At 33.1% G+C, this 22,649-nt stretch overlaps 1 protein-coding gene and 1 pseudogene across 2 annotated transcripts in view; one reads left to right on the forward strand and one right to left on the reverse strand.

The window, feature by feature from the left end:
• Positions 1 to 22,649, reverse strand: part of TAOK1 (TAO kinase 1) — a 134,400-nt gene that overhangs the window by 9,580 nt on the left and 102,171 nt on the right. For both annotated transcript variants that reach the window (XM_036222273.1, XM_036222274.1), the window contains 7 exons: positions 21,773 to 21,907; positions 18,310 to 18,546; positions 16,680 to 16,808; positions 14,457 to 14,660; positions 12,363 to 12,602; positions 8,648 to 8,860; positions 7,584 to 7,766 (listed from right to left, as the gene is read on the reverse strand). In XM_036222273.1, coding sequence (XP_036078166.1) covers positions 7,584 to 7,766; positions 8,648 to 8,860; positions 12,363 to 12,602; positions 14,457 to 14,660; positions 16,680 to 16,808; positions 18,310 to 18,546; positions 21,773 to 21,907 — 1,341 coding nt within the window. The remainder of the gene's footprint in view (positions 1 to 7,583; positions 7,767 to 8,647; positions 8,861 to 12,362; positions 12,603 to 14,456; positions 14,661 to 16,679; positions 16,809 to 18,309; positions 18,547 to 21,772; positions 21,908 to 22,649) is intronic.
• LOC118604483 lies at positions 283 to 401 on the forward strand (annotated as a pseudogene).

Here is a 22,649-nt window from a genome sequence, read left to right on the forward strand (position 1 = left end):
TCATTCTAATAAAATTAATGTGGTGATGGTATAGGAACAGACAATTCATGAAATAGAAATAGAGGCAGATCTCAGTTTGTAGGTTTTTAATGTACGACAAAAGCAATTCAATGGGGAAAAGATGAATTTTTAAACAAATAACACAGGCGCAATTGGCCAGCCAACTGGAAATAAAAAATGGCATCCTATCATATACCATAATCCAGATGAACCAAAGCCTTAAGTGACAAATGAACAAAAAAACAAATACTATAATGTTTTCATTAAAGAGTGAGGAGACTTGTCTACGGCCATGCCACTCTGAATAAGCCTGATCCTATCTGATCTCAGAAGCTAAGCAGGGTCGAGCCTGGTTAGTGCTTGGATGGGAGACCACCTAGGAAGACCAGGTGTTGTAGGCATAAAAATTAAAAAATTAAGGATTGTAAGATGACAAAGTCCTTGCAATCTGTGAGGTCAACCAAGGGATGCCTCGCCTAAAAGAGTTAGGAGATGCTATATACCTACAAATTAGTGGTTGGGTAGCCGTCATAATCAGTTCTGGAAAACTGGAAGATGTTACAAATAAACACAGTTGACTGTATAAAATTTTTAAAAAATGTTACAAAACTATACTAAAGTCAATAGACAATGAAAAAGAAAGTTGATGGAGAACCTTTTTATGAATGATCAGACCGACTGTACTTGAACCCAGTAATCAATATATCACTTAAAAGTGGAACAATCTCAGAAGAGAAAAAGAAATGGTATAGATGAAAGAGGCTCTGTTCATCCCCCTGGTGACCAAATCAAAGTTGTGATGGAAACAAGGAGCAAACAGTAAGGAAAAATCGCCTGGGATCTAGATGAACAAGCCATACAACTAGGGAGAAATCTAAGAAATCACCCTGCAATGGTAGAAGTTAGGACGCAGTGAGGACATGGGGCAGTCCAGTCTAGAGCAGCTGAATGAGATGGAGGCGGCAGTAGCGGCAGCCGCCTCTTAAAGGAGCCACCTCTGCGAGCGGATTTTCGTGGTGACAGACCTGTTTGCTCTGAGCACCAGTGCTGATTTGGCTGCGCGCAGGGGACACCAGAAACTTACAGGGAGACATCGTCAGAGTTAAGGGCCAAGGCAAGACTCGCTCTGCACAGAAGTGCTGGCGGTATCCACTGCTCTCTGCTGAACCCTCTCCAATACCTGTGCACCTGACACAGCATGGCCATAGCCCAGACATCATTAAACTGGATAACAGAGGTCACTCTACCCAGGGGATTCTCTGAAACCCTGCCTCCACCAACTCGTGGTCCCACACAAGTCACATCCAGGTATATCCTCAGTGAGTTAGGTGCTCCTTGCTGAGAGGTGCCTAGACTCACACCGGAGGCAGGTGGCCTTGATTTCTGGTGTGGCCTTTTGAGGCAACTATAAGCACAGCATCTATGGATTGCTTGCTGAATTTTAACAGGTGGCCCTGGAGGGGCAGAGGCTTGGGCTAAATTTGGCCTGCAGCTGAACCCCTCTCAGGGCTGTGCCACTGGACACCTACTTCACAAATCCACGCTAATAAGACTGGGAGACTTAGGAGCTTTGCTTAGTACATAGAAATAGAAACAAAAAGGAAGACAAGGCAGCAGAAACCATATGAGAGAATGGAACAGAGATCCAGAAATAACGGAGTCAAGTAATCTAACAGATGCAGAGTTCAAAACACTGGTTATAAAGATGCTCAATGAACTTTTGGAAAGTAGAGATGAATTCATTGAGAACTTCAACAAATATAAAAGACATAAAAATGGAAATGGAAATTATAAAAGGGAACAAGTCTGAAATGAAGAACCCATTACCTGAGATGAGAAGTATATTAAATGGAATAAACAAAGGAATAAACAAAGTGAATGAAGAGGATCAAATGACCTATCTAGAAGATGGGAAAGCCAAGGACATTCAATCAGAATGGCAAGAAAAAAGATGCCAATACTATAAAAATAATTTAAGGAGTATATGGGACACTATTAAAGGTCAAAATATCCATCCGATTGGTGTACCTGAAGGAAAAAAAGATGTTGAACAGCTATTTGAAGAAATAATGACGGAAAACTTCCCTAACCTGGTCAAGGAAATGGACATACAACTGCAGGAAGCTCAGAGGACCCTGAAAACCAGGGATCCAAAGAGGCCCACACCAAGACACATCATAAATAAAATGCCAAAGGTTAAATACAAAGAAAAAAAAATTAAAAGCAGCAAGAGAAAAGCAGTTAGTTACCTACAAGGGAGCATCCATAAGACTGGCAGCTGATTTCTCGAAAGAAACTGCAGGACAGAAGAGCTTGTCACAAAATATTCAATGTGACAAAGACCCAGGATCTACAACCAAGAATACTTTATCCAGCAATGCTATCATTTAGAGTTGAAGGACAGATAAAGAGCTTCCCAGACAAAAATAAGCAAAAGGAATTTATCACCACCAAGCTAGTATGACAGGAAATGTTGGAGGGACTTCTTCAAAAAGAAAAAACATGTATCAAAAACAGAAATAAAGAATGGTAACAACTACATTCCTATCAATAAGTACTTCAAATGGAAAATAATTAAGTGCTCAATTAAAAGATAGAGTGGATGAATGGATAAGAAAAAAAGACCCCTATGTGCTGCCTACAAGAGACTCATTTCAGATTAAAGGATATATATAGACTAAAAGGCAGGAGATGGAAAAAGATATTGCTTTGATGGACCTAGAAGGTATTTAAGTCAGACAGTGAAAGATAAACATTATATGATTTCACTTATATGTGGAATCTAAGGAACAAAAAGAACAAACTAATCAAAAACAGACTCGTAAATATAGTGGACAATTTGGTGACGGACAGAGGGTAGGGGGTTGGGGATCTGGGAGAATGGGGTGAAGGGTTAAAGAAGTACAAATTAGTAGCTGATGGATGGTCACGGGGATGGAGAGCACAGCATAGGGAATGCAGTTAGCAGTAATATGTTGGGTAGGTGAAGGGTCAGGGGACGGAGGGAGCAATTAGGGGGATCATTTTATGAACTACATAGATGTTTAACCAATGTACTGTATACTTGAGACTAATTAAAATAAATTTTAAAAAGTGGGACAATCTCTTATATGATACAAAAGGAAGTACATAGTAAACCTTATAAAAATTCCTTACAAAATTAAATAAAAAAAAAGGAATCTAAATATAATCATACATCTAAATCTAATTACCAGTTTACAGGAAAATATGAAGGAGAGAATACATTAAATGACATGAGGATGCAATCAGCCAAATCCTGAATGTGAGAATTCCTACAGAGCAAATGATCAAATCCACAATTTTTAAAAGGAGGGGTGAATGGGACCTGGTATGGACTAAAAGACAATTAAGCAAATGTCTGGACCTTGTTAGGGCCCCAATCTGAATGAACCAACGTAAAGAAGACATTCTTTTGAGATAAAAGGGGAAATTTAGACATGGACTGACTATCAGAAAGTATTAAGAATTTATAATTTTGTTAGATATCATGGTGGAATTATGGTTAACAAGTCTTTATATATATTTAGGAGTGAAATAATGTTATGTTGGGATTTGCTTTAAAGTACTCCATACACTCCCCCCTAATTCCTGCCCCTTTGATAAGTTGTGTGTATGTGGAACAGGGAAATAGATAAGAAAAAATTAGCAAAATATTGATAACTGTGAAAGCTAGGTGATGAGCACTTTAGGGATTTCATTGTACTTATTCCACCTACTTTTGCATATGTTTGAAAATTTCTGTAATAAATTTTTTTAAAAAAAGGAAATAAAGAGAATTTGTAAAAGAGCAATAAATAATCATGTTTCAAGATATTTGAGGACTTAAGCTAACTGTCATTGCTTTCTACAGAAATCTGGCTCAACAAATACATTTAGTTTTTATGTAAGTTTTAAAAAGTGCCCTTAAAAAAAAAAAAAAAAGATTAGCATGGGAAACACATGCAAATAAAAAATTGCAATAGAATATAAGCTATAATCAAAGATTTATAAGGTATAGTAGAAATACAAAGGGATGGAGTGATTCACTCTATACTGAACAGAGAGTAGGACAAAGAAATCTTCTCAGAGAAGGTGGTAGAGACTAGATTCTGAAGAATGAATGCAGGTTTACCAGGCAAACAAGGGGAGGGAAAGGTATTTTCATCAGAGGGAATATGTAAAGGCATGGAAAAGTGATAAAATAAGTGTTTGGGGAATTACAAATAGGCTAGAATGGACTTAAGTAATAAAAGTTTGAGAATTATTCAAAGTTCTAAATATTAAAGTGTTACAAAGGTTTAAAAGGGCATTTCATATGAAGGTTGAAGAACAGCTTAGATGTATGTGAAGGCTTCTTCTGAGGGTAAGAAATCAAATTGTTAACTGTGATGATTTCTGAGTGGTGAAATTAAAGACATTTGAACGTTTATTTATTTATTTATATTTATCCAGTTTAAAAAAATGATTATTTTTGTAAAATAATTTTTCCACTTAATATCTATACATAAAATACTCAATTCATATAGAATTAGATTTATATCTCTCTATGGATTCAAAGAACTTCAACTTTTTCTTCTAAATATTTTATATGTAAAAATTTCAAATATCCATCCATTTAATTGGAGAGATCTAATAAATGATGGGAATGTACAGAGCATATAATAATCTAAATGCCTTGCATATTATTTGAAGAAAATTCATAAAAATATTAAGCATATTAATGCTTCTTAATCTTTTATCAAGTACTGCTTCAATTTCATTTGATTAGTTTTATCCTTTAAAAAACTCAGAAAAGTTTTCAATGAAATAAAATAAAAACTAAGATTTATGATAGCCTACATTAATTCTCATTTCTTTTAAAACAGGCTACTTTATTGCAAATTAAAAAGGTGTTTTCATTGGGTAGATGAGTTACCATAAGACTTCTGAGAGACTCTCCCAAACTATTTTTTGAAACTAAATGTGGTATTTTTGTGTGAATATATTCAGTTTCACATAGAAAGGTCTTATAAGATATTTCAATTATCAATTCTTACTTCAAAACTTTCAACCATGATGTTGATACTAAATGAAATATTGAGACAACATTAAATGAAATGATACTACAAAAAAAGTCCATTTATACTTTGGAAATAATGCCACTTTTTATGTATTTATAAAATTCACATGGAATTTAACATTTATAGTTATGCTGTCATCTTGCTGAAATTTTAATGTGAATGAAGTATGAGAAGAGTTATAATAAAAAGACCTCACGTGAGTCAAGTGAGGCTTACTCTGTTGGTGTCTCAACCTAAAAGAACAATTCTTGGTTCATTTGGAGGCTTATGACAATCTTCAAACAGAATTATTTTTCATCTAGAAACAATGTTCACTCTAGTTCCGTCTCTATTTATTTTCAAATAACTGTTTCTTATCTGTACAAGAAGTACAAAGTATAGAAAATATATACCTGTTAAGTTTTCAAGGTTTTTGTAGAGAAGGTATATAGCCTTGGTAGGTGCCAAGTGACCCTAAACTGCTTTATAGTCATGTACTTCATTTGAAGTGTAAACATTAGCCCTAAAAATCAAGTAGAACCTCAAAGCACTATAGATTTATAAACCTATTGTTCTTTTATTATTAATACTAAATAATCTTTTCATTTCCCATTATCGAAGTAACATTAACCACATTAAAAATAGTAAACTGGGGAAACAAACTAATCTACCATATTAATATGGCCACTACTAGCATTACTTCAACTCAAAGATCTTTAAGTGTGATTTCTTTTTTATTTTATCTTATTTATCATCATGTGCTACCATATTCAACACAGTAATAGTAAAACTCTCTTTGTAACCATCATTTAAAGGGCTGAATGATATTTTATTAAGTGGCTTGGCCATAATTACTTGATTTTCTCTCTACTTTATTCATTTGTTTATTTTAGAATTTTTATGACTTTATCTGAGCCAAAACTGACATCATATGTTGGGAGCAAGATCTCAAATGCTCCTTATCTCTCTATTTTAGATGGTCAGGTGTTTTAAGCCATTACAAAATATGCTGCAATTATCATATTTATGCATATTTCTCCCCATAGTTTGGATTTCTTTTCTTCAGAATTCTAAGTCTTAAATACTTCACATTTCCAAAGCTCAGTACAGACTTCCAAATTACTTTCCAAAATTTATTAAGAATGCATGAGAGTGACACATCACCTTCACCAATGAGGACTAGTTTTATACTCACATTTTATTAGGCTTTGTAGAACATGCAGGCTTTGGTTCATATAGTGAAATGACTAGCACTGTCATTCATATAGTGAAAAGACTCCACTAGGTGGAGCTAAAAATACAAATATACTTTAAAAGTACCAATATTTCTCTCACGATGCTATTCCTGAAATACTATAGGGAGTTTTTCTTTTAGTAATAATTTTGAAGCATTAGAGACAAAACTTTGGACTGAATTTTAAATATGAAAGTTGGAATCAGATTTATGAATTTGTACACGGGACAATTTTTCTCAAAATGTTTATGTGTTTCTCTTTCCATCTTGAATATAATTGAAATAATTTTTAGAATTAAGTACCTCTCAAAGAAGCCAGTAATAAAGACAACTGTGCCAGAGAAACAATAACATCTTATTTAGGTGGGCTTTTTAAAAGTATATTTTTTAATTTAATAAGGCATTCTATCTTTATCCTAAGAACTGTAGGAAATAGAGGAAATCTATGAGCCGATGGTGCAGAAACAATGACAACTTTTATTAGGCAAGACCATTAGGCAAGTATTAACTTATAATGGATTAACGGACCTAAGACTATCAGCTATTGGGAAGTTAATACTCAGGAATTCTGAAACATAGCTTTGAATCATGTATACAACTGATATTCTACTACTTCCTAACAAATACCTTCCCTCTTTATCAAAAACCTTCTGCCCATCACCCTTTACAACACACACACACACACACACACACCCCTTAAGTATCTTAAAGGATAGAAATGAATTTGGTGATTAGTTCTATTCTCTAATGCATCTGACAAATAAAAAAAGAATTAAAAAAAAAAATACATCTGAAAGTAACATTTCCAGCCTGACTTTTCACCTGTGTGGAACTGGTTTTTTACCTTCTGTCATCTAGTAATCTTCCACCAATCTGTATACTTCCAGGCCCCAGATGTACGACTAAAATATACATTCCTGACCTTTTGTCCCTGCCTCTGACAGGGAATTACTAAGGTTCTTTTTCTTCACTATCCAAGTTTTTCTCCAATATCCTTAGGCAGAGCTAGGTACACAAAAGTGAGGAACATGGAGCCAGAGTTACTATCTCACAATTCAACTGTCTTCACATAATCCATACCCTTTTTCTAGCAATTACTACTTAATTACATTCCCTTGATATCTAGAACTCTTTATAAGGTTCAGTACTGAATCATTAATTTTAAAGGAAAAGAAAACCATAATCAAAACTAGATATAGGAAATATAGTATTGTGAAAACAGCCACCTCTGTCAATATGAAAATATGTTTATAAAATGTTTCTGAAGAAAGCACATACAAGCACAATTACCTTCCTTCTATTACTTATACCTTTTGTTCTAAGAGTGCCCTGCGGAGGGAGACCCTCTGTTCAAGCTCCCGAAGCTCTCGATCATGTTGTGCCTCGGCTTGCATCTTGATTTTGCTCTGATATGCATTCAACAGCTCCAGTTCCTGCTGTAGCTGCATCTTCAAAACCTGGCACTCTGCTTCCTGTGCTTCATCCAAACGCAGCTGAAACAGAAAGAAAACAGATATATCCTACTGTGAGCTACCTATTCATGACCTATGGAAAAGCGTGTGAGAGAAGACAGATTACTCTTGTAGGATACATCATTGTTCTCTCTTGTATCTTAGAGTAAACACCTCTGAAAAGGGATGGCACAGTAACCAATGGTGACGTAAAGAGAAAGCTATCATAAGCTATTTGGAGCATGCCTAAATAACTAAATCTTTCTTAAGAAATATTTAGAATCTGATTAGGTGATATAAGACTCTGAATCTCTTTTCTCCAATGGAAATAAATGCAAAACAGGGACTAGCAAAACTACAGCCTATGGGCCAAATCTGGGCAGCTGCGTGCCTGCGTGTGTGCATTTTAAATAGCCCATTAGTTAAGAATGGTCTTTACACTTTGAAATTTTAAATGGCTGCATAAGTACCTACAGAATATCATCGATTTTGCCTCCTGGCCCACAAAGCCTAAAATACTTAATATCTGGCCCTTAAGAAAAAGTTCACAATGCTCATATAGACAATACTTTTTATTAGCACTCAAATGTGACCATTTGGATTCCTAATTAGTATTTTTTGCTCAGTGCTTAACAATGCTGCTGTTCTAACCTTCATAAACTGTTGGGATATGTACTAAACATCTGAGAGGTACCAGCAGAAAGCCTATTTAGAACTTCATGTCTAAATGGATCAATGAGAATTCTGCAAATATGTCTGCTTATAAGCAATGCTGAGAACAGGAAGAATACGAACCACTACCACTATTTCCCAAGTTGTAGAAGAGCTATCACTTCCAACTAATATTTTAATTGCTGGGATTTTATTCAGGTGGCAGAAAGAAAGGGGCGCTGAATTGTTTTGTCTAAATAAAATAAACTCACAGCTTGTGTGGACAGCATTTCATTAATACTGTGGTCATACTGCTCAGCCAAGATGGCTAACTTCCGGGTCTGCTCCTCCTTGAGGCGTTTCAGAACAGCTTTGTGCTCACTCTTTGGTGTTGTCTCCAGTAGGTGATTTCTTAATGCTTTGTACTGTCTGGTTTGGATTTTGCAGGTGTCCTGAAACTGCTTTTTTATTTGTAGTTCTTTAGACTAGGAAGAAAAAAACAGATGTATATAATTTTAACGTATGGTATTTGGTATACCTTATGCTTACATGAAAACAAAGACTACTTAAAGAAAGGGAGAGAAAAAACAAAAAGGTCAGTTCACGAAGTTGTAGGTACTGGGTCAAACCACTGAATTCTATGACAAAACTCTTAAATCATGAAAATACCATGCACCTCATTTATCACAGGTCTTCAAGCAATATTCATTATTTTGCTAGTAAGTTTAGTGACTTGAGTAAATAGTAAATTTTGTTTTGATTACTGTATATATTGATGATAGAAAATTCTATCTCTTTTTATGCATTAAGTGTAGTACATATAAAAGAGCACTTATTGGCCAGACAATAATTTATAAGACTCTGAGGCATAAAATAAGCATATTTACTTTTGTTTCTTATCTGAGATACTTGGCTCCAATTTGTTTTAATAACAGTCTCAATCCAACTTCATAGTTTGTAACAGACCCCATAAAAACTGGGTATTAGTAACTAATACTGTTGTTACAACTGGTCTTTATCTTAAGGGAATAAACTAGGTAGACACATACTTAGTAACAGTTTACTCTTTAACTCTGCAAGCAAAACTTGAATGTCAATAGAGTTAACTAATCTTTCAAATGTCAAACAAAAGTTATGGGCAAGGGAGGAGACAACCCTTCTTGGGATGATGATAAACATGAACTACATAAACATTTCTGTGATAAAATAATTTGAGTTCAGAGATATAAGAATTTTGGCTTTAGTTTTTGGTTAATCATAGGTTAGGCATCCCATGAACTCAGGTTTTAACAAAACTTAATAAGGTGAAATATGTTTCTATAAGGTATACTTATAGAAACATATACTTATAGAAACATATACTTATAGAAACAAGCCTACTATTGAGAATATACTCATTTACTATACTAAGGCAGAACCTACAGTTGTAATTATTTTACCTTAATATAAATATCACCAGATATTAATAGGTCGATACAGTGTGCAACAAATGCATATATGACCAAAGTAATACACTTGTCAAGGAAGTAGTTGTTTGCCTCCCCCACCTATTCTACACTATCAAATATAGCCTTTCCATATTTTATACTAACTAAGGCACTAAGTCATGGTCATATACCTTTATTTTGTGAAGGGTCAATAAATGTCTAGCTAGAAAGAGAAACTTTTGGCTTAGTTATGCTTAATAGCATTGCTCTTAAACACTGTCCTCAGTTAAAAAAAACTCTTCCAAGTTAGCCAGGAACGGAACAATGAAATTTAGACATTCTCTTCTTCCTCTGTATAGTAGCCTCCAGTCTTTCAAACTTTATTTTTAAAATATTGTGCCCAGATAACTATAATCATTCCATATCATTAGCCTAATGAGAAAAAAAACTCCTTGAAAATAATTTTTTTCCACTTAATGATTTTTTCCCAGTTTTACTGAAAAATTTTTGATATATATCATTGTAATGCACAGAACATGATGGTTTGATTTACATATATTGTGAAATTATAGTAAGTTCAGCTAACATCCATTTTCCTCATACAGAGAATTTTTTTTCTCAACAAGAAGGGTAATACTTATACCAAGAATAAACTACATACATCAGTGTTTGACTCAGTGAAAGCGAGATGAATGTAAGTTAGTTGTTTCAACTCATTTAACACTGACAAAGCACCAGTTGGATGGCTAATGAAGAAACAGCAGAATAGGCAATAGGTGTTTACGAAACACATTTCATAGAAACGGTACTCCAACCCCAACAAATCTTGGTCAACTTAAATGCTCAAACTGTAGCTCCACCTTTAAAATCTTGGAAAAAGTTGGAAGAAGCAACTATTACTTAGATACATAAAAACGGGATAACTTGGTATTAAAATCTAGTCCGTTTTATTCAAATTGAGTAAGTAGGTCGATATACACAACTAAGAGCAACATGGTGATTTTCATGTCTACTAAACTAACAAAACAATTTCTTTTATTGGAATCCTTGAGCTCATTTGTCATCATAAGGAGGCATTCTATCCAAAGTCTGACTATGACTGTGAAACATTATTCTCCTCACTTTTTGTATAGTACCTGTGAAAATCAGACTAGTGTGTACAAGTTTTCAAACTGAAAAGGCTCTAACAACAGGAAACTGTGTTAAACATCAAACAACTATTTATCTCAGAGAAATGCAGTCATGTCAGATTTACAGTATAACTACAGAAAACTATTAAGCTTTCATATGGTTTACTTCTGGGTACTGCTGACTTTAAAACCATAGTTAATTTCACAGACATGTTGTTTTAAAAATCTATTCTGTAGCCAAAGAGTACATAATTCTCTACTAAAAAGGCAAAATAAATCTGAAAAATCATTATGAATTGCAATTTTTCTAAGTAATGACTAACAAAAGTTATGTGGGTAGTCAACATAAGCTACACTATAAATGATATTAATTAGCTGTTTTGATGACACAGCAGAGTGAAATTTTACTCAGGTTCACAACAAAGGGAAAAACAGCTGTGCTTCTTTATTTGTTTAGAACAGCTTGTTTGAATGGATGTGGTGTAGCTTCTAAATTTTGACTTAGAATACCTCTGAATGAATTTCACTTCATTCCAGGACAGTTATTCATTTCAGACCAAGAATGGTTTTATAGTTTAATTATCAAATAGTTTTGAAAAGAAAGAAGGGCTTAAAAAAGGAAATACTACGGAATCTGGGCCTTACTGGATATAAATAAACATTTTAAATGTGAAGACATGTACAGATTGAGGCAATAATATGGTTAGTAGCCCACAGAGTAGGTGGTTTTTGTTTATTAGGATCCATGTGACTATATTCCTTCAAATATTTATTATAAGTCATAAAACTTGAAAATTTCCTGGAATTGTTAACTCTGGTTGATTTTGGTGAATGGGGCTGGACCAGGTGGCTGAAGAGACAAGGGGAGAAAGGGAGACCTTTACCTTTTATAATATGCTTTGGTATCATTCAAATTTCATGTGAATGAATTCCTCTATTCAGAGCAAATATAAAATTTAAAGTCCTGAGATGATTCCACTATTTGTCTTAAATGAGTATTGACCATGAAGGGAGAAGAATTAAAAAGGTATTTTTTCATTCACTGGCTTCTCTAATGATAAGAAATTTAAGTGTTTGTTTTGCATACAAATCATATGTAGAGCAAATAACATTCCAAAACTATATTACTTGGAACTGATAGAAGCCAACAAATTAGCATGTTAACATGTAATATCAGCATTGAACATCTGGGTACATTTAAAATAATTTTGATTCTTATTTATGGCACTTCCCACAGTTAAAATTTGGCCATTTTGGGGTACTCTGCTGAGAAATACATAAGCGAAAGTCTGTAGCTATAGATACTCCACATTAAAACTAACCAAACATACTTAAAATGAAAGAAAATAGTCAATTTCTTTAAGACTTTTACTGATTATATGGATGCCTTTTATCTCTTTTTCCTGTCAAGAAGCTTAGGCTAAAGGTACCTTCAGGCTCTTGGGCTGTTGCCGAACCTCCATGACATGCTTTCGTCTTAGTTCTCGTTCTCTTCGCTTATTATATTCCAGCTGGTTAGTCAGCTCAGTTTGATGCTGCAATCTGATCAACTCACAGCGCATCTTCTGAATTGTGTTGAGGTGGCGGAACTCCAGTTCCTGCATGGACTCATGCTGTCGCAGTAGCATGGCATGCTCTAAGTCCTTTTGGGTCTGCCTTTTATTTAATTCCTAATCCATAACACAAAAGACAAAGGTGTACTTTACTACTATATAATGCTAAGAAAAAATCCCAAGAAACAGATGTAATCCTCTTATTCAATAATGGCTTCATAGTAAATATTAGAGTTTTATGACTTTTACTATAGTAAATGGGCAATTAGGAGCACAGATTTTCATATTCTGTTCATTTACTATTCATTAATACTATTTAACGCAGTAAGCTTAAAACACATCAAATCTATCTCAAGAGGCTTAATGTCTTTCCTTATGTCCTTCCTTCTTTTATTGTTTCCTAATTTTATATCTGAAGAGGGCTCCTAAGATATCCTTTGAATTTCTTCGGCCTACTATTCAATCCTACTACATGTTATATACCTACCATAGTGTGGTGATTAAGAACATGGATTCTAGAGCTACTCTGACTGTATTCTAATTCCTGCCTCTGCTTCTTATGAGCATTAAGTCCTTTGGTCAGTCCTTGTGCTTCAGTTTCATCACTTCTCAAACGGAAATAATAATAATATTTTATAGAGTTAATGCGAGGATAAAATGAGTTTGCAAATGGAAAGTTCTCAAAATGATACCTAGCACATGATACTCAATAAATATTATTCCTTTTTTTGGTTTAAAAAGAACGAGTATATAATATACACAAATGTAGAAGTAAACTTGTTCCTTTTGCCTCTGCAAACCCATTCTCCAGAGGCCAACAGTTGGTACAAATGCTTCCCAACCTTCCCTTATCCTTATTATGATATATCTATTATATAAAAACATAGTTTTAAAAGCTGAATAATAATATATATTATAGGCATGTAATATGTTTTCTTCACCTAACAATACAATGGGCATATATCTAGATCAGATCAGTACATATAGATTTTTTTCTAAGTTTCATAGCAAGCTTCTGCTTTGCAATACCATAATTTTTCCATTTTTTGCTTTATAAACAAAATTCAATAAATATGCATGATGCATCATATAATCATGTTATTTCTTCAGGATACATTTCTAGAAATGGATCTGATGGGGAAAAGTATAGGTGCATTCTACATTTTAAAAGCTACTTTTCAATTATGCTCCAAAAGGGCAATATCAATATATACTCTTACACTTCCCCTTGCCACTACTAGGACTTGATGTCACCAATCTTTTAAATTGTTCTTATCTAATTAATGTAAATTTTAATAAGAATTTTTTAATTATTAGTGTATGTGAACAATTATGCTATATTTAAAGTTTATTTTAAGCCACTCTTGGAAATAAATTTACCTATGCTCATAGGTATCTCTGATGAGAACAACTGTTTATTTCATTGGTATAAGAGTTTCTACATTTTCCCAATTAATAATTACATGATTATTAAATGTGTTAAGTAACACACTTCGTGACACTCATTTCAGATCAAAAGGCATAAATTATCCAATTTATTTTCTCACATTTAAAAATTCTTTCATTAATGATTTAATATTTATTATTTATTTAATAAATATCATATTTGTTGAATGCTTATTATGAGCCAGATACTAGGATATAAAGACCTGAATAAAATCTGTGACTTCATATAATTTCTATCTTAGTGGGGGGCAGGAGAAAGAGACTGCCTCCAAAAAAGTATGTGTACATAAAAGAGAGAGAAAGTACAAGGAATATTTTTAAAAAGGAGAAGGATTTTGTCATCAGGGAAGACATTTCTGAGGTGACATTTGAAGAGAGATATGAAAGAAGGGAGACAATAAGTCATATGTATATGAAGGGAAGAAGAATTTAGGCAGAGGGAAGTACAAGCACAATGGCTTTGAGGTTAGGATATGACTGACCTATTTTCAGGAAATATTCTGATTACACATCATTCAAACATACCTCTCTGACAAGATCCTGCTCCAAGTTATGGCGCCCAAGTAACATTCTTCTCTTGAAGCGACGGCATTCCAACTCTAGGTATTGTCTCTGACGTCGAAGAAGATTAGCCTCTTCTTCTGCTTGGAAATGCTGTATATTCTCCTTTTGCTTTGAAAGCCACTCCTGTTTTTCTTTTTTTGGAGTACTCTGGTTTTCATTCAGCTCCTAGCAACATAAAAAAAAACTTAGTTCAAAATACATAAAAATTAACTACATGAATCTACCATTTGGTATCCGGTAAATTTAAATAAAAGTACTTTATCTGTGTCCTCTCAAATGCTCAGGCAGGGCAATGACCTTAAGGAGGTGGGTAATATTTTCTCTTTCCTTGCATTACCTATGAAGTAGGTAGGACAGGAAAAGAAAAATGTACACTAGAAAGCATATATACCTTTTAACTTGGTACAGTGACATTTATGATAGTTTCTAGCTTCGAAAGCACAAAATGATTGGTAGATGAAGTAAAACACATCTTCCTGTAAATGCTTCCTGAGACTAAAGGCAGTGCTTTCAGATGAAACTTGTATGTGAATTAAACTTAGGGCTAAAATAGTTATGTTTCAGTTCTTGGTTTGACAGTCTAAACATAGGACAACAGAGAATAAACTCTCTAACACTGCTCTTGTTAATATTTTTTCTGATATGTTGCCTTGAGCAAGGGAAACAAAAAGAACAACAACAACAACAACAAAAACAAATGGGACTACATTAAAATAAAAGGTTTTTACAGCAAAGAAAAACATCAACGAAATGGAAAGACAACCTAATGAATGGGAGAAGATATTCACCAATGATATAGCTGATTAAGGAGTTAATATCCCAATTTTATAAAGAACTCCAGCAACTTAACACTAAAAAAACTAAAAATTAAAACTGGGCAGAAGACCCAAAAAGACATTTCTCCAAAGAGGACATACAGATGTCTGATAGACATATGAAAAGCTGTACAATGACACTAATCATCAGAGAAATGCAAATTAAAACCACAATAAATATTACCTTGCACCTGTCAGAATGGCCATTACCAATAAATCAACAAACAATAGGTGTTTGTGAGGATGTGGAGAAAAGGGAATCCCTCATGTACTGTTGGTGGGACTGCAAACTGGGGCAGACACTATGGAAAACAGTATGGAGGTTGCTCAAAAAATTACAAATAGAACTACTATATATGACCCAGCAATTCCTTTCTGGGTATTAATTTGAAGAAATCTAAAACATTAATTTGAAAAGCTATATGTACCCCTATGTTCATTTCAGCATTATTTACTACAGCCAAGATATGTAAGCAATCTAAGTGCAATCAATAGACAACCGGATAAAGAAGTGGTACACACACACACACACACACACACACACACACACACACACACAGGACTATTACTTGGGCATAAAAAAGAATGAAATCTAACCATATGCAACAACATGGGGTAGACCTGGAAGGGATTATGTTAAGTGAAACAAGTCAGACAAAGACAACTACAATATGATATACCATACTTACATGTGGAATCTAAAGAATAAAGGAAAAACAAAACAGAAACAGATTCATAGATGCAGGGAACAAGCTGATGGTTGTCAGAAAGAAGGGGACTGGAGGTGGGGCAAAAAAGGTAAAGGGATTAAGAATTACAAATTGGTAGTTATGAAACAGTCATAGGGATGTAAAGTAAAGCATAGGGAATATAGACAATAATATGAAAATAACTGTATAGTGCTAGGTAGGTACTAGTCAAAATTACTTCATAAATTATATAAATGTCTAACTACTATGCTGTATACCTGATACTAATATAGAATAATATTGAATGTCTACTATAATTAAAAAATCAAAAAAGGGCGGGGGTGGGGGAGTGAAGGGGAATAAGTGGCTCAAACTTCCAGGTCAAAAAACAGATTAAGTCATAAGGGTGTGATGTACAGCATAGGGAATGTATTAAAAAACATTGTGATAGTGTTGTATGATGTCAGATGGTTGCTGGACTTATGGTGTTCACTTTTTTAGGTATATAAATGTTGAATGACTGTGGAATATACTTGAAACTAATACAATATTGTATGTTAGATAATATTTTAATAAAAATCTTTAAAAAAAGAAAAGAAAAATTTACTAATGGTTCTTTGAGTTGATCAACACTGGACGTAATCAACATAACTGGCTTGAAAATTTTATAAAATAAGTACCTCCTTAAGCTGTTCTTTTCGAAGTTTATATTCTCTTTTCTGGGACTCCAAAAAGCTATTTAGTTCTTTCTTCTGTTGGGCCTGAATATGTTGCTGGAATTTTTTCTCTTCATTGGCCATCACTTTAGCCTTTAAGAAATTTTAAAAATGGATCTAATTAGTTAAGTAGATAAGATTCAAAGCAGCAGTTTAATATTTATCACCAAGGATACCATTATTCTCCCTCCCCCCAAAACGTAAAATCAGTATGAGCATTACCAAAATAAGAACTCTCAAAAAAATTATTAATAAGTATCACTCAGCATCTTTATATCTGAATTTTAGAGAACCAGTAAAACAGAACTCATCTTTAAAACGCTGACCTTTAATAGCTTAAAAGTTTTCACTTTTTTTAAATTTAACGAGTATGCCCTCCCCCCACTAAAACTAAACAAACATACATTTATCTAAAAATATAATTAAATCATTATCTTTTATCTAGATTTATTTGTATATTAAATGACCAACATATATTAAATAATGTAAAACTGTTAGATATGTATTATTTCTGATTATATATGCAATGCATATCCATTGTAGAACATTTAGGAAATACAGAAAACACAAAGAATAAAAATCTTATATGATTTTAGTACCCAGAGATAACCGAAATAAACATTTTGGTGCATACCTTTCCTAATTTTTTCTATGTACACATATTTTTTAAACAAATCTGTAATCTTATTTCGTGAATTGCTTTCCTAAATATGTTAGTTTCTACCTCTTTCCAAGTTATTAAAAATACTACACAATGCCCAACAAGATTCTAAATATCTGTACATTCTTTCACCAAATTATTTCAAATTCAAAATTTATTTATACCATAAATTATTTTGCCAACTTCTCTACCATAGTGAGAGAGTGGTTTTTTTTTCTGGGAGCAAGGGTGGACAGAATAGCTATGATAATGCCTCAATGTACACTAACCAGACATATTTGATGATATTGAATGAATTTACTGAGCTTACATTTTACTTGGAAAAAGTGACTATCCAAATAAAATGAAACAGATGGAACACCAAAAACAGAAGAAAAGGTTTCACATAAGAAGAATCCTTAAAAATACACCTTTATCATGTAATGGAATGATACTTATTTGTAAATAAACAAATGGGCTAAATCTTAATCTCTCTTAATTTATAACCTCTAACATGCCCTGTTTATATTGTAATAATCTTCAATTACTCCGACATAAAAATCCTGCTATAAATTTCAAAACATTTACAAAAAATACAGAGAATTATGAAGGCTTTTTTGAGACCACAAAAAATTATGATTTTGTGAAATCTAAACCACCTCTTCATGGGTAATCTATCAAACTCCTCAAATAACCAGGGTACCTGAGGCCTAGAACAGTTGAATGACTTATCATTGTTAACATTATGAAACTATCATGTGTCAGGAAATGATCCCTTGTCTATTGGTTCCCAGACTTAGTACTTAATATTATAACACATTATGTTAATATTTCTCCCTTTCCCCAAATGATTTTCTTGGTTCAAGAGAACAGATACCCTAATATCAAAATGCTACTTTGATTAATTCTAAGATGATCACAAGCTAGGAAAAATAATAATACTGAATCAGCCACCTCTTTTTCCATAGCAGCCTGATGTTTCTTGATAAGTTTCTCCATTTCTGCAGCAAAATTGTTACGCTGAGTTTCAAGATCTTTGTCTAATCTGAGGCGATGTTCATCCATCTCAGCCTTTAACTTATTTTCTAGAGTCATCAGCTGCTTTTGATGTTGCCTCCTCATTCTCTTATAGCCAGACATCTGTTCTCTAAGCTCTGAGTCCTGCTCATGTTCTTGCATTTGCCTCGTAACCTAGATGGAAAGAAAAGAATAAAACAAAGCAAAACTTTCTTACAGCATTTGAGACCACTGTACTATTAACTAAATAGGCAAGTAAAGTAAGATATTCCAGCTAGCAGTTTCCAGTTAAATTTCTAGTGAGTCTTTTAAACAAGTAGACACGCTGGTTCTAAAATTAATATGGGAATGTAAAGAACCCAGAATAGCCAAAACAATCTTGAGGAGAAAAAAAGTTGGGAGATGTACACTTCAGTAATCAAATTGGTATAGTTGTTAAGGATAGGCTGAAAAGATCAAAGGAACAAATCAAATCTAGAAACAGACTCATACATATTCAGTCAACTGGTTTTCTACCAAAAGTTAATTGAAAGAGGAAGGGAAAGTGTTTTTAACAAATCTGGCCAAAACAACTGGTCCTCTGCATAAAAAAATAAATAAATAAACCTTGACTCTTACATCATTCTATACACAAAAATTAATTTGAAAAGAATCACTTAACCTAAACATTAAACCCAGAATCATAAAGCAGAAGAAAACATAGAATATCTTCATGACCTTGGAGTAAGCAAATATTTCTTGGACAGTACACAAAAATCAGAGACTACAAAGAAAAAATGTATAAATTGGATTTTTGGGGGTAAAATTCACATAAAATTAATCATTTTAAAGTGAACAACTCAGTAGCATTTAGTATATTCACATTATGCAATCACCAACTCTATCTAGTTACAAAATATTTTTATCACCTCAGAAGAAAACGCTGTATCTCAAGGCAGTTGCTCCCCATTCTCCACTTCTACTAACCACTAATCTGTTTTCTGTCTCTATGGATTTATCTACCTTGTGTATTCATATAAATAGGATCATATAATATGTGACCTTTTATGTCTGGCTTCTTTCGTTTATCATGTTTTCAAGGTTCATTTATGTTGTAATATCATGTATCAGTACTTCATTCCCTTTTATAGATGAATAAATTCCATTGTGTATATATATACCATGATTTGTTTATCCATACATCTGTTGATGAATATTTGTGTTGTTCCCACGTTTCAGCTATTGTGAATAGTAATGCTATAAATATGTATACACATACACTTGAGTACCTGTTTTCAATTCTTTTGGGCATATACCTTGAAGTAGAATTGCTGGGTCATATGATCATTCTACATTTAACTTTTTGAGAAACAATCAACTGTTTTCCACAACAGGCAAACCATTTTACATTCCTACCAGCAATATAAAGGAGTTCCAATTTATCCACAAGTTCTCGAACACCTGTTATTTTCCGTTTTTTTTTTTTTTTTAATAGCCATCCCAGTGGATGGGAAGTGGTACCTGTACCTCACTATGGTTTTGATTTGCATTTCACTAATGACTAATTATGCTGAACATCTTTTCATGTGCTTGCTGACCATTTGTTTATCTTATTTGGAGAAATGTCTATTTAAATCCTTTACCCATTTTTTAACTGCGTTGTTTAAACTGAATTTTAAAACTAAAAAAAGTCAATTTCTCATCAAGATAACAGTAAGAAAAAGAATAGGTAAAGCACAGATGGAAAAATATCTATAAGATCTAATACTTGTACCCAGACTACATAAAGAACTCCTAAAAATTTATATGAAAAAAAATGAATAAGAAATCAGGTAAAAGACTTGAAGAGATAGTTCACTAAAAACCAAAAAAAAAAAAAAAAAAAAAAAACCCCCACAAAGACAACACTATGAGATTCCATTTGATACTAACTAGAATGGCTAAAATAAAAAAGACTGACAATGCCAAAAGGTGGAGCGGATGTAGACTAACTGGAACTATAACATACTGCTAATGGAAATGTGAAATGGTACAACCATTTTAGAAAACTGTCTGACGATTTCTTATGAAATGAAGCATACCTATACTCTATGAACCAGCAATTCTACCCTAGGTATTTACCAGAAAGAAATTAAAACATCATGTTCACATAAAGCTTGTACAAGAACATTTATTACAACCTTGTGTGTAATAGCCCAAAGTGGGATTCGAGCCAAATGCTCATCAATAGAAGAATGGATTAAAAAAATAGCATATTCGCACAATGGAAAACTATTAGTAAATAAAAAGACTGAAAACAACGATATGGATGAATCTCAAAAACATTGAGCAAAATAAGTCCAACACAAAGGAATACATTATTTGTGATTCCATTTATATAAAATCCAAAAAAAGTTAAACCTAATTATAGTGAAGAAACAGAAAGTGGTGGTCATGAGAATGGAAAACTGACTAAAGTGGAGTATGAAGGGAACTTTCTGGGATGACAAAAAATTTTACACATCTTATTTTTTTAGGTGATGGTTAATTTAGGTATGTACCATTGTAAAAACTCTTCAAACTGAATACCTAAGATCTGTGCATTTTACTGTATGAAAAAACGGCAGCAGAGTGAGTTATGGTATATGGTAAATATAGTGAAAAATATAGTTATGCTCTTTTATGGCATGGTGTTCTTGACCCCATGCCATACAGACTCATGAATCATAGCACAGGATTTATAAAATCTATTTATGTACTTGATAACTCAGAAAACGCTCATCTCTTTTTTCTTTCTGTCATATCCTTCAATAGCCTACTTTTCCTCTGATATTTCAATGTAATTTCTTTCTATCCCTAGTATCTTTTATCATGTTGTGGTCCTACTCATCTGACCATGGTATGGTTATAAGTACACCACTGTAACAACATTCTTGTAATTAAAATTCCATTTTTATTGTTGTTTGGGAAATCAGAAGAACTACACTTTGAGTATATCAAATTGATTACTTGATATTTCCCAAACATTCTCCCTCATTTTGGCAAGCCTCAGTATTTATTTCCTTATTGTTAATTCTCATGTGAAAATAACATCTCTCTCTCTCGTGCCTAAAACTATTTAAGGCTCAACAATTTGTTTTACAAATACTTCCTTTATGCTCCAAATTAAAAGTAATCTGAATTCCTACTTAGTACCTCGTAGCCTTAAGCATTTAAGACAGTCTAACATATTAGTTATTTATATATATGTCTTGAAGACATGATTAGTTTAACATCTCTCAGAGTGCTTTCTATAATCTTTCTCATAATAGGCATTTAAGTGTTAAATGAATGTTTTGTAAAATAAACCCCAAATACAAAAAAGTTAGATATAGTTATACTTGAGTATAGATGCCAAGGTCCAACATGAAAAATATATTTCTAATTCAGGGCAAGTACATACCAGTGATGCCGTCCGTATAGTAGCAAAGTGTTCTCGATTACGATAGTGTGATTTATGACGAGATACTTGGGGCGGAGATTGTGGATCTGATGCTCTTGTTCTAGGATCTCCCTCTTCTCTATAATTTTCTTCTTCCTAGACAAAGAGAGAGACAATACTATCTGAAGTCAACAGTTCATTTGCACTTGCAAGAAAATTAGTTTAAAGAAAACTTGATCAACAAATCTCAAAGATATAATATTAAAAGCAAAAGCAAACAAAAATTGGCAATGTTAATATTTCATTTTCAACATAATTAGAACCAGGAGACATTATTTCTTCAGTGTATGAAATAGCACACAGATAAGGAAATGTATAAGACTAGATTTATATCCTACTCATTATATGCAAAATTGAAAAGCTTTAATATAGCTTAAAAACAAAGATGATGAAACGCAGCTAATAGTTTAAACAGCAGTAATAAAATTTCTCTAAGGCTCTTGGGTTTTAGAAGCAATAGCATAGCTAAAAAATAGCTTTACAATACTTCTGCCATTTGTCCAAGATAAATAATAAAAAAAGCTGTAAACATTTTAAGAACTAATGGCCTTCCTTATATATTACCTTAGTTCATTAACTGAAGAGGAAGTCAATTAGGTAGCAATCAATTAATTGTGGGCTTAATCTTTTCTATCACTGATTCTATTGCTGAAGAATACAAAAATTAAACATGATTTTGCTCTGAATAACATTACTACTTAACCAATCATTCCTAATAACTTTGGTGTATGTGGTAAAATATATAAAATTTGCCATTTTAACCATTTTTTAGTATATGATTAAGTGGCATTAATTATATTCTCAATGTTGTGCAACTACTACCACTATTTCCAAAACT

Source organism: Rousettus aegyptiacus, unplaced genomic scaffold (genome assembly GCF_014176215.1).
Source record: "Rousettus aegyptiacus isolate mRouAeg1 unplaced genomic scaffold, mRouAeg1.p scaffold_m13_p_6, whole genome shotgun sequence".
In the NCBI taxonomy this organism is placed as follows: Eukaryota; Metazoa; Chordata; class Mammalia; order Chiroptera; family Pteropodidae; genus Rousettus; species Rousettus aegyptiacus.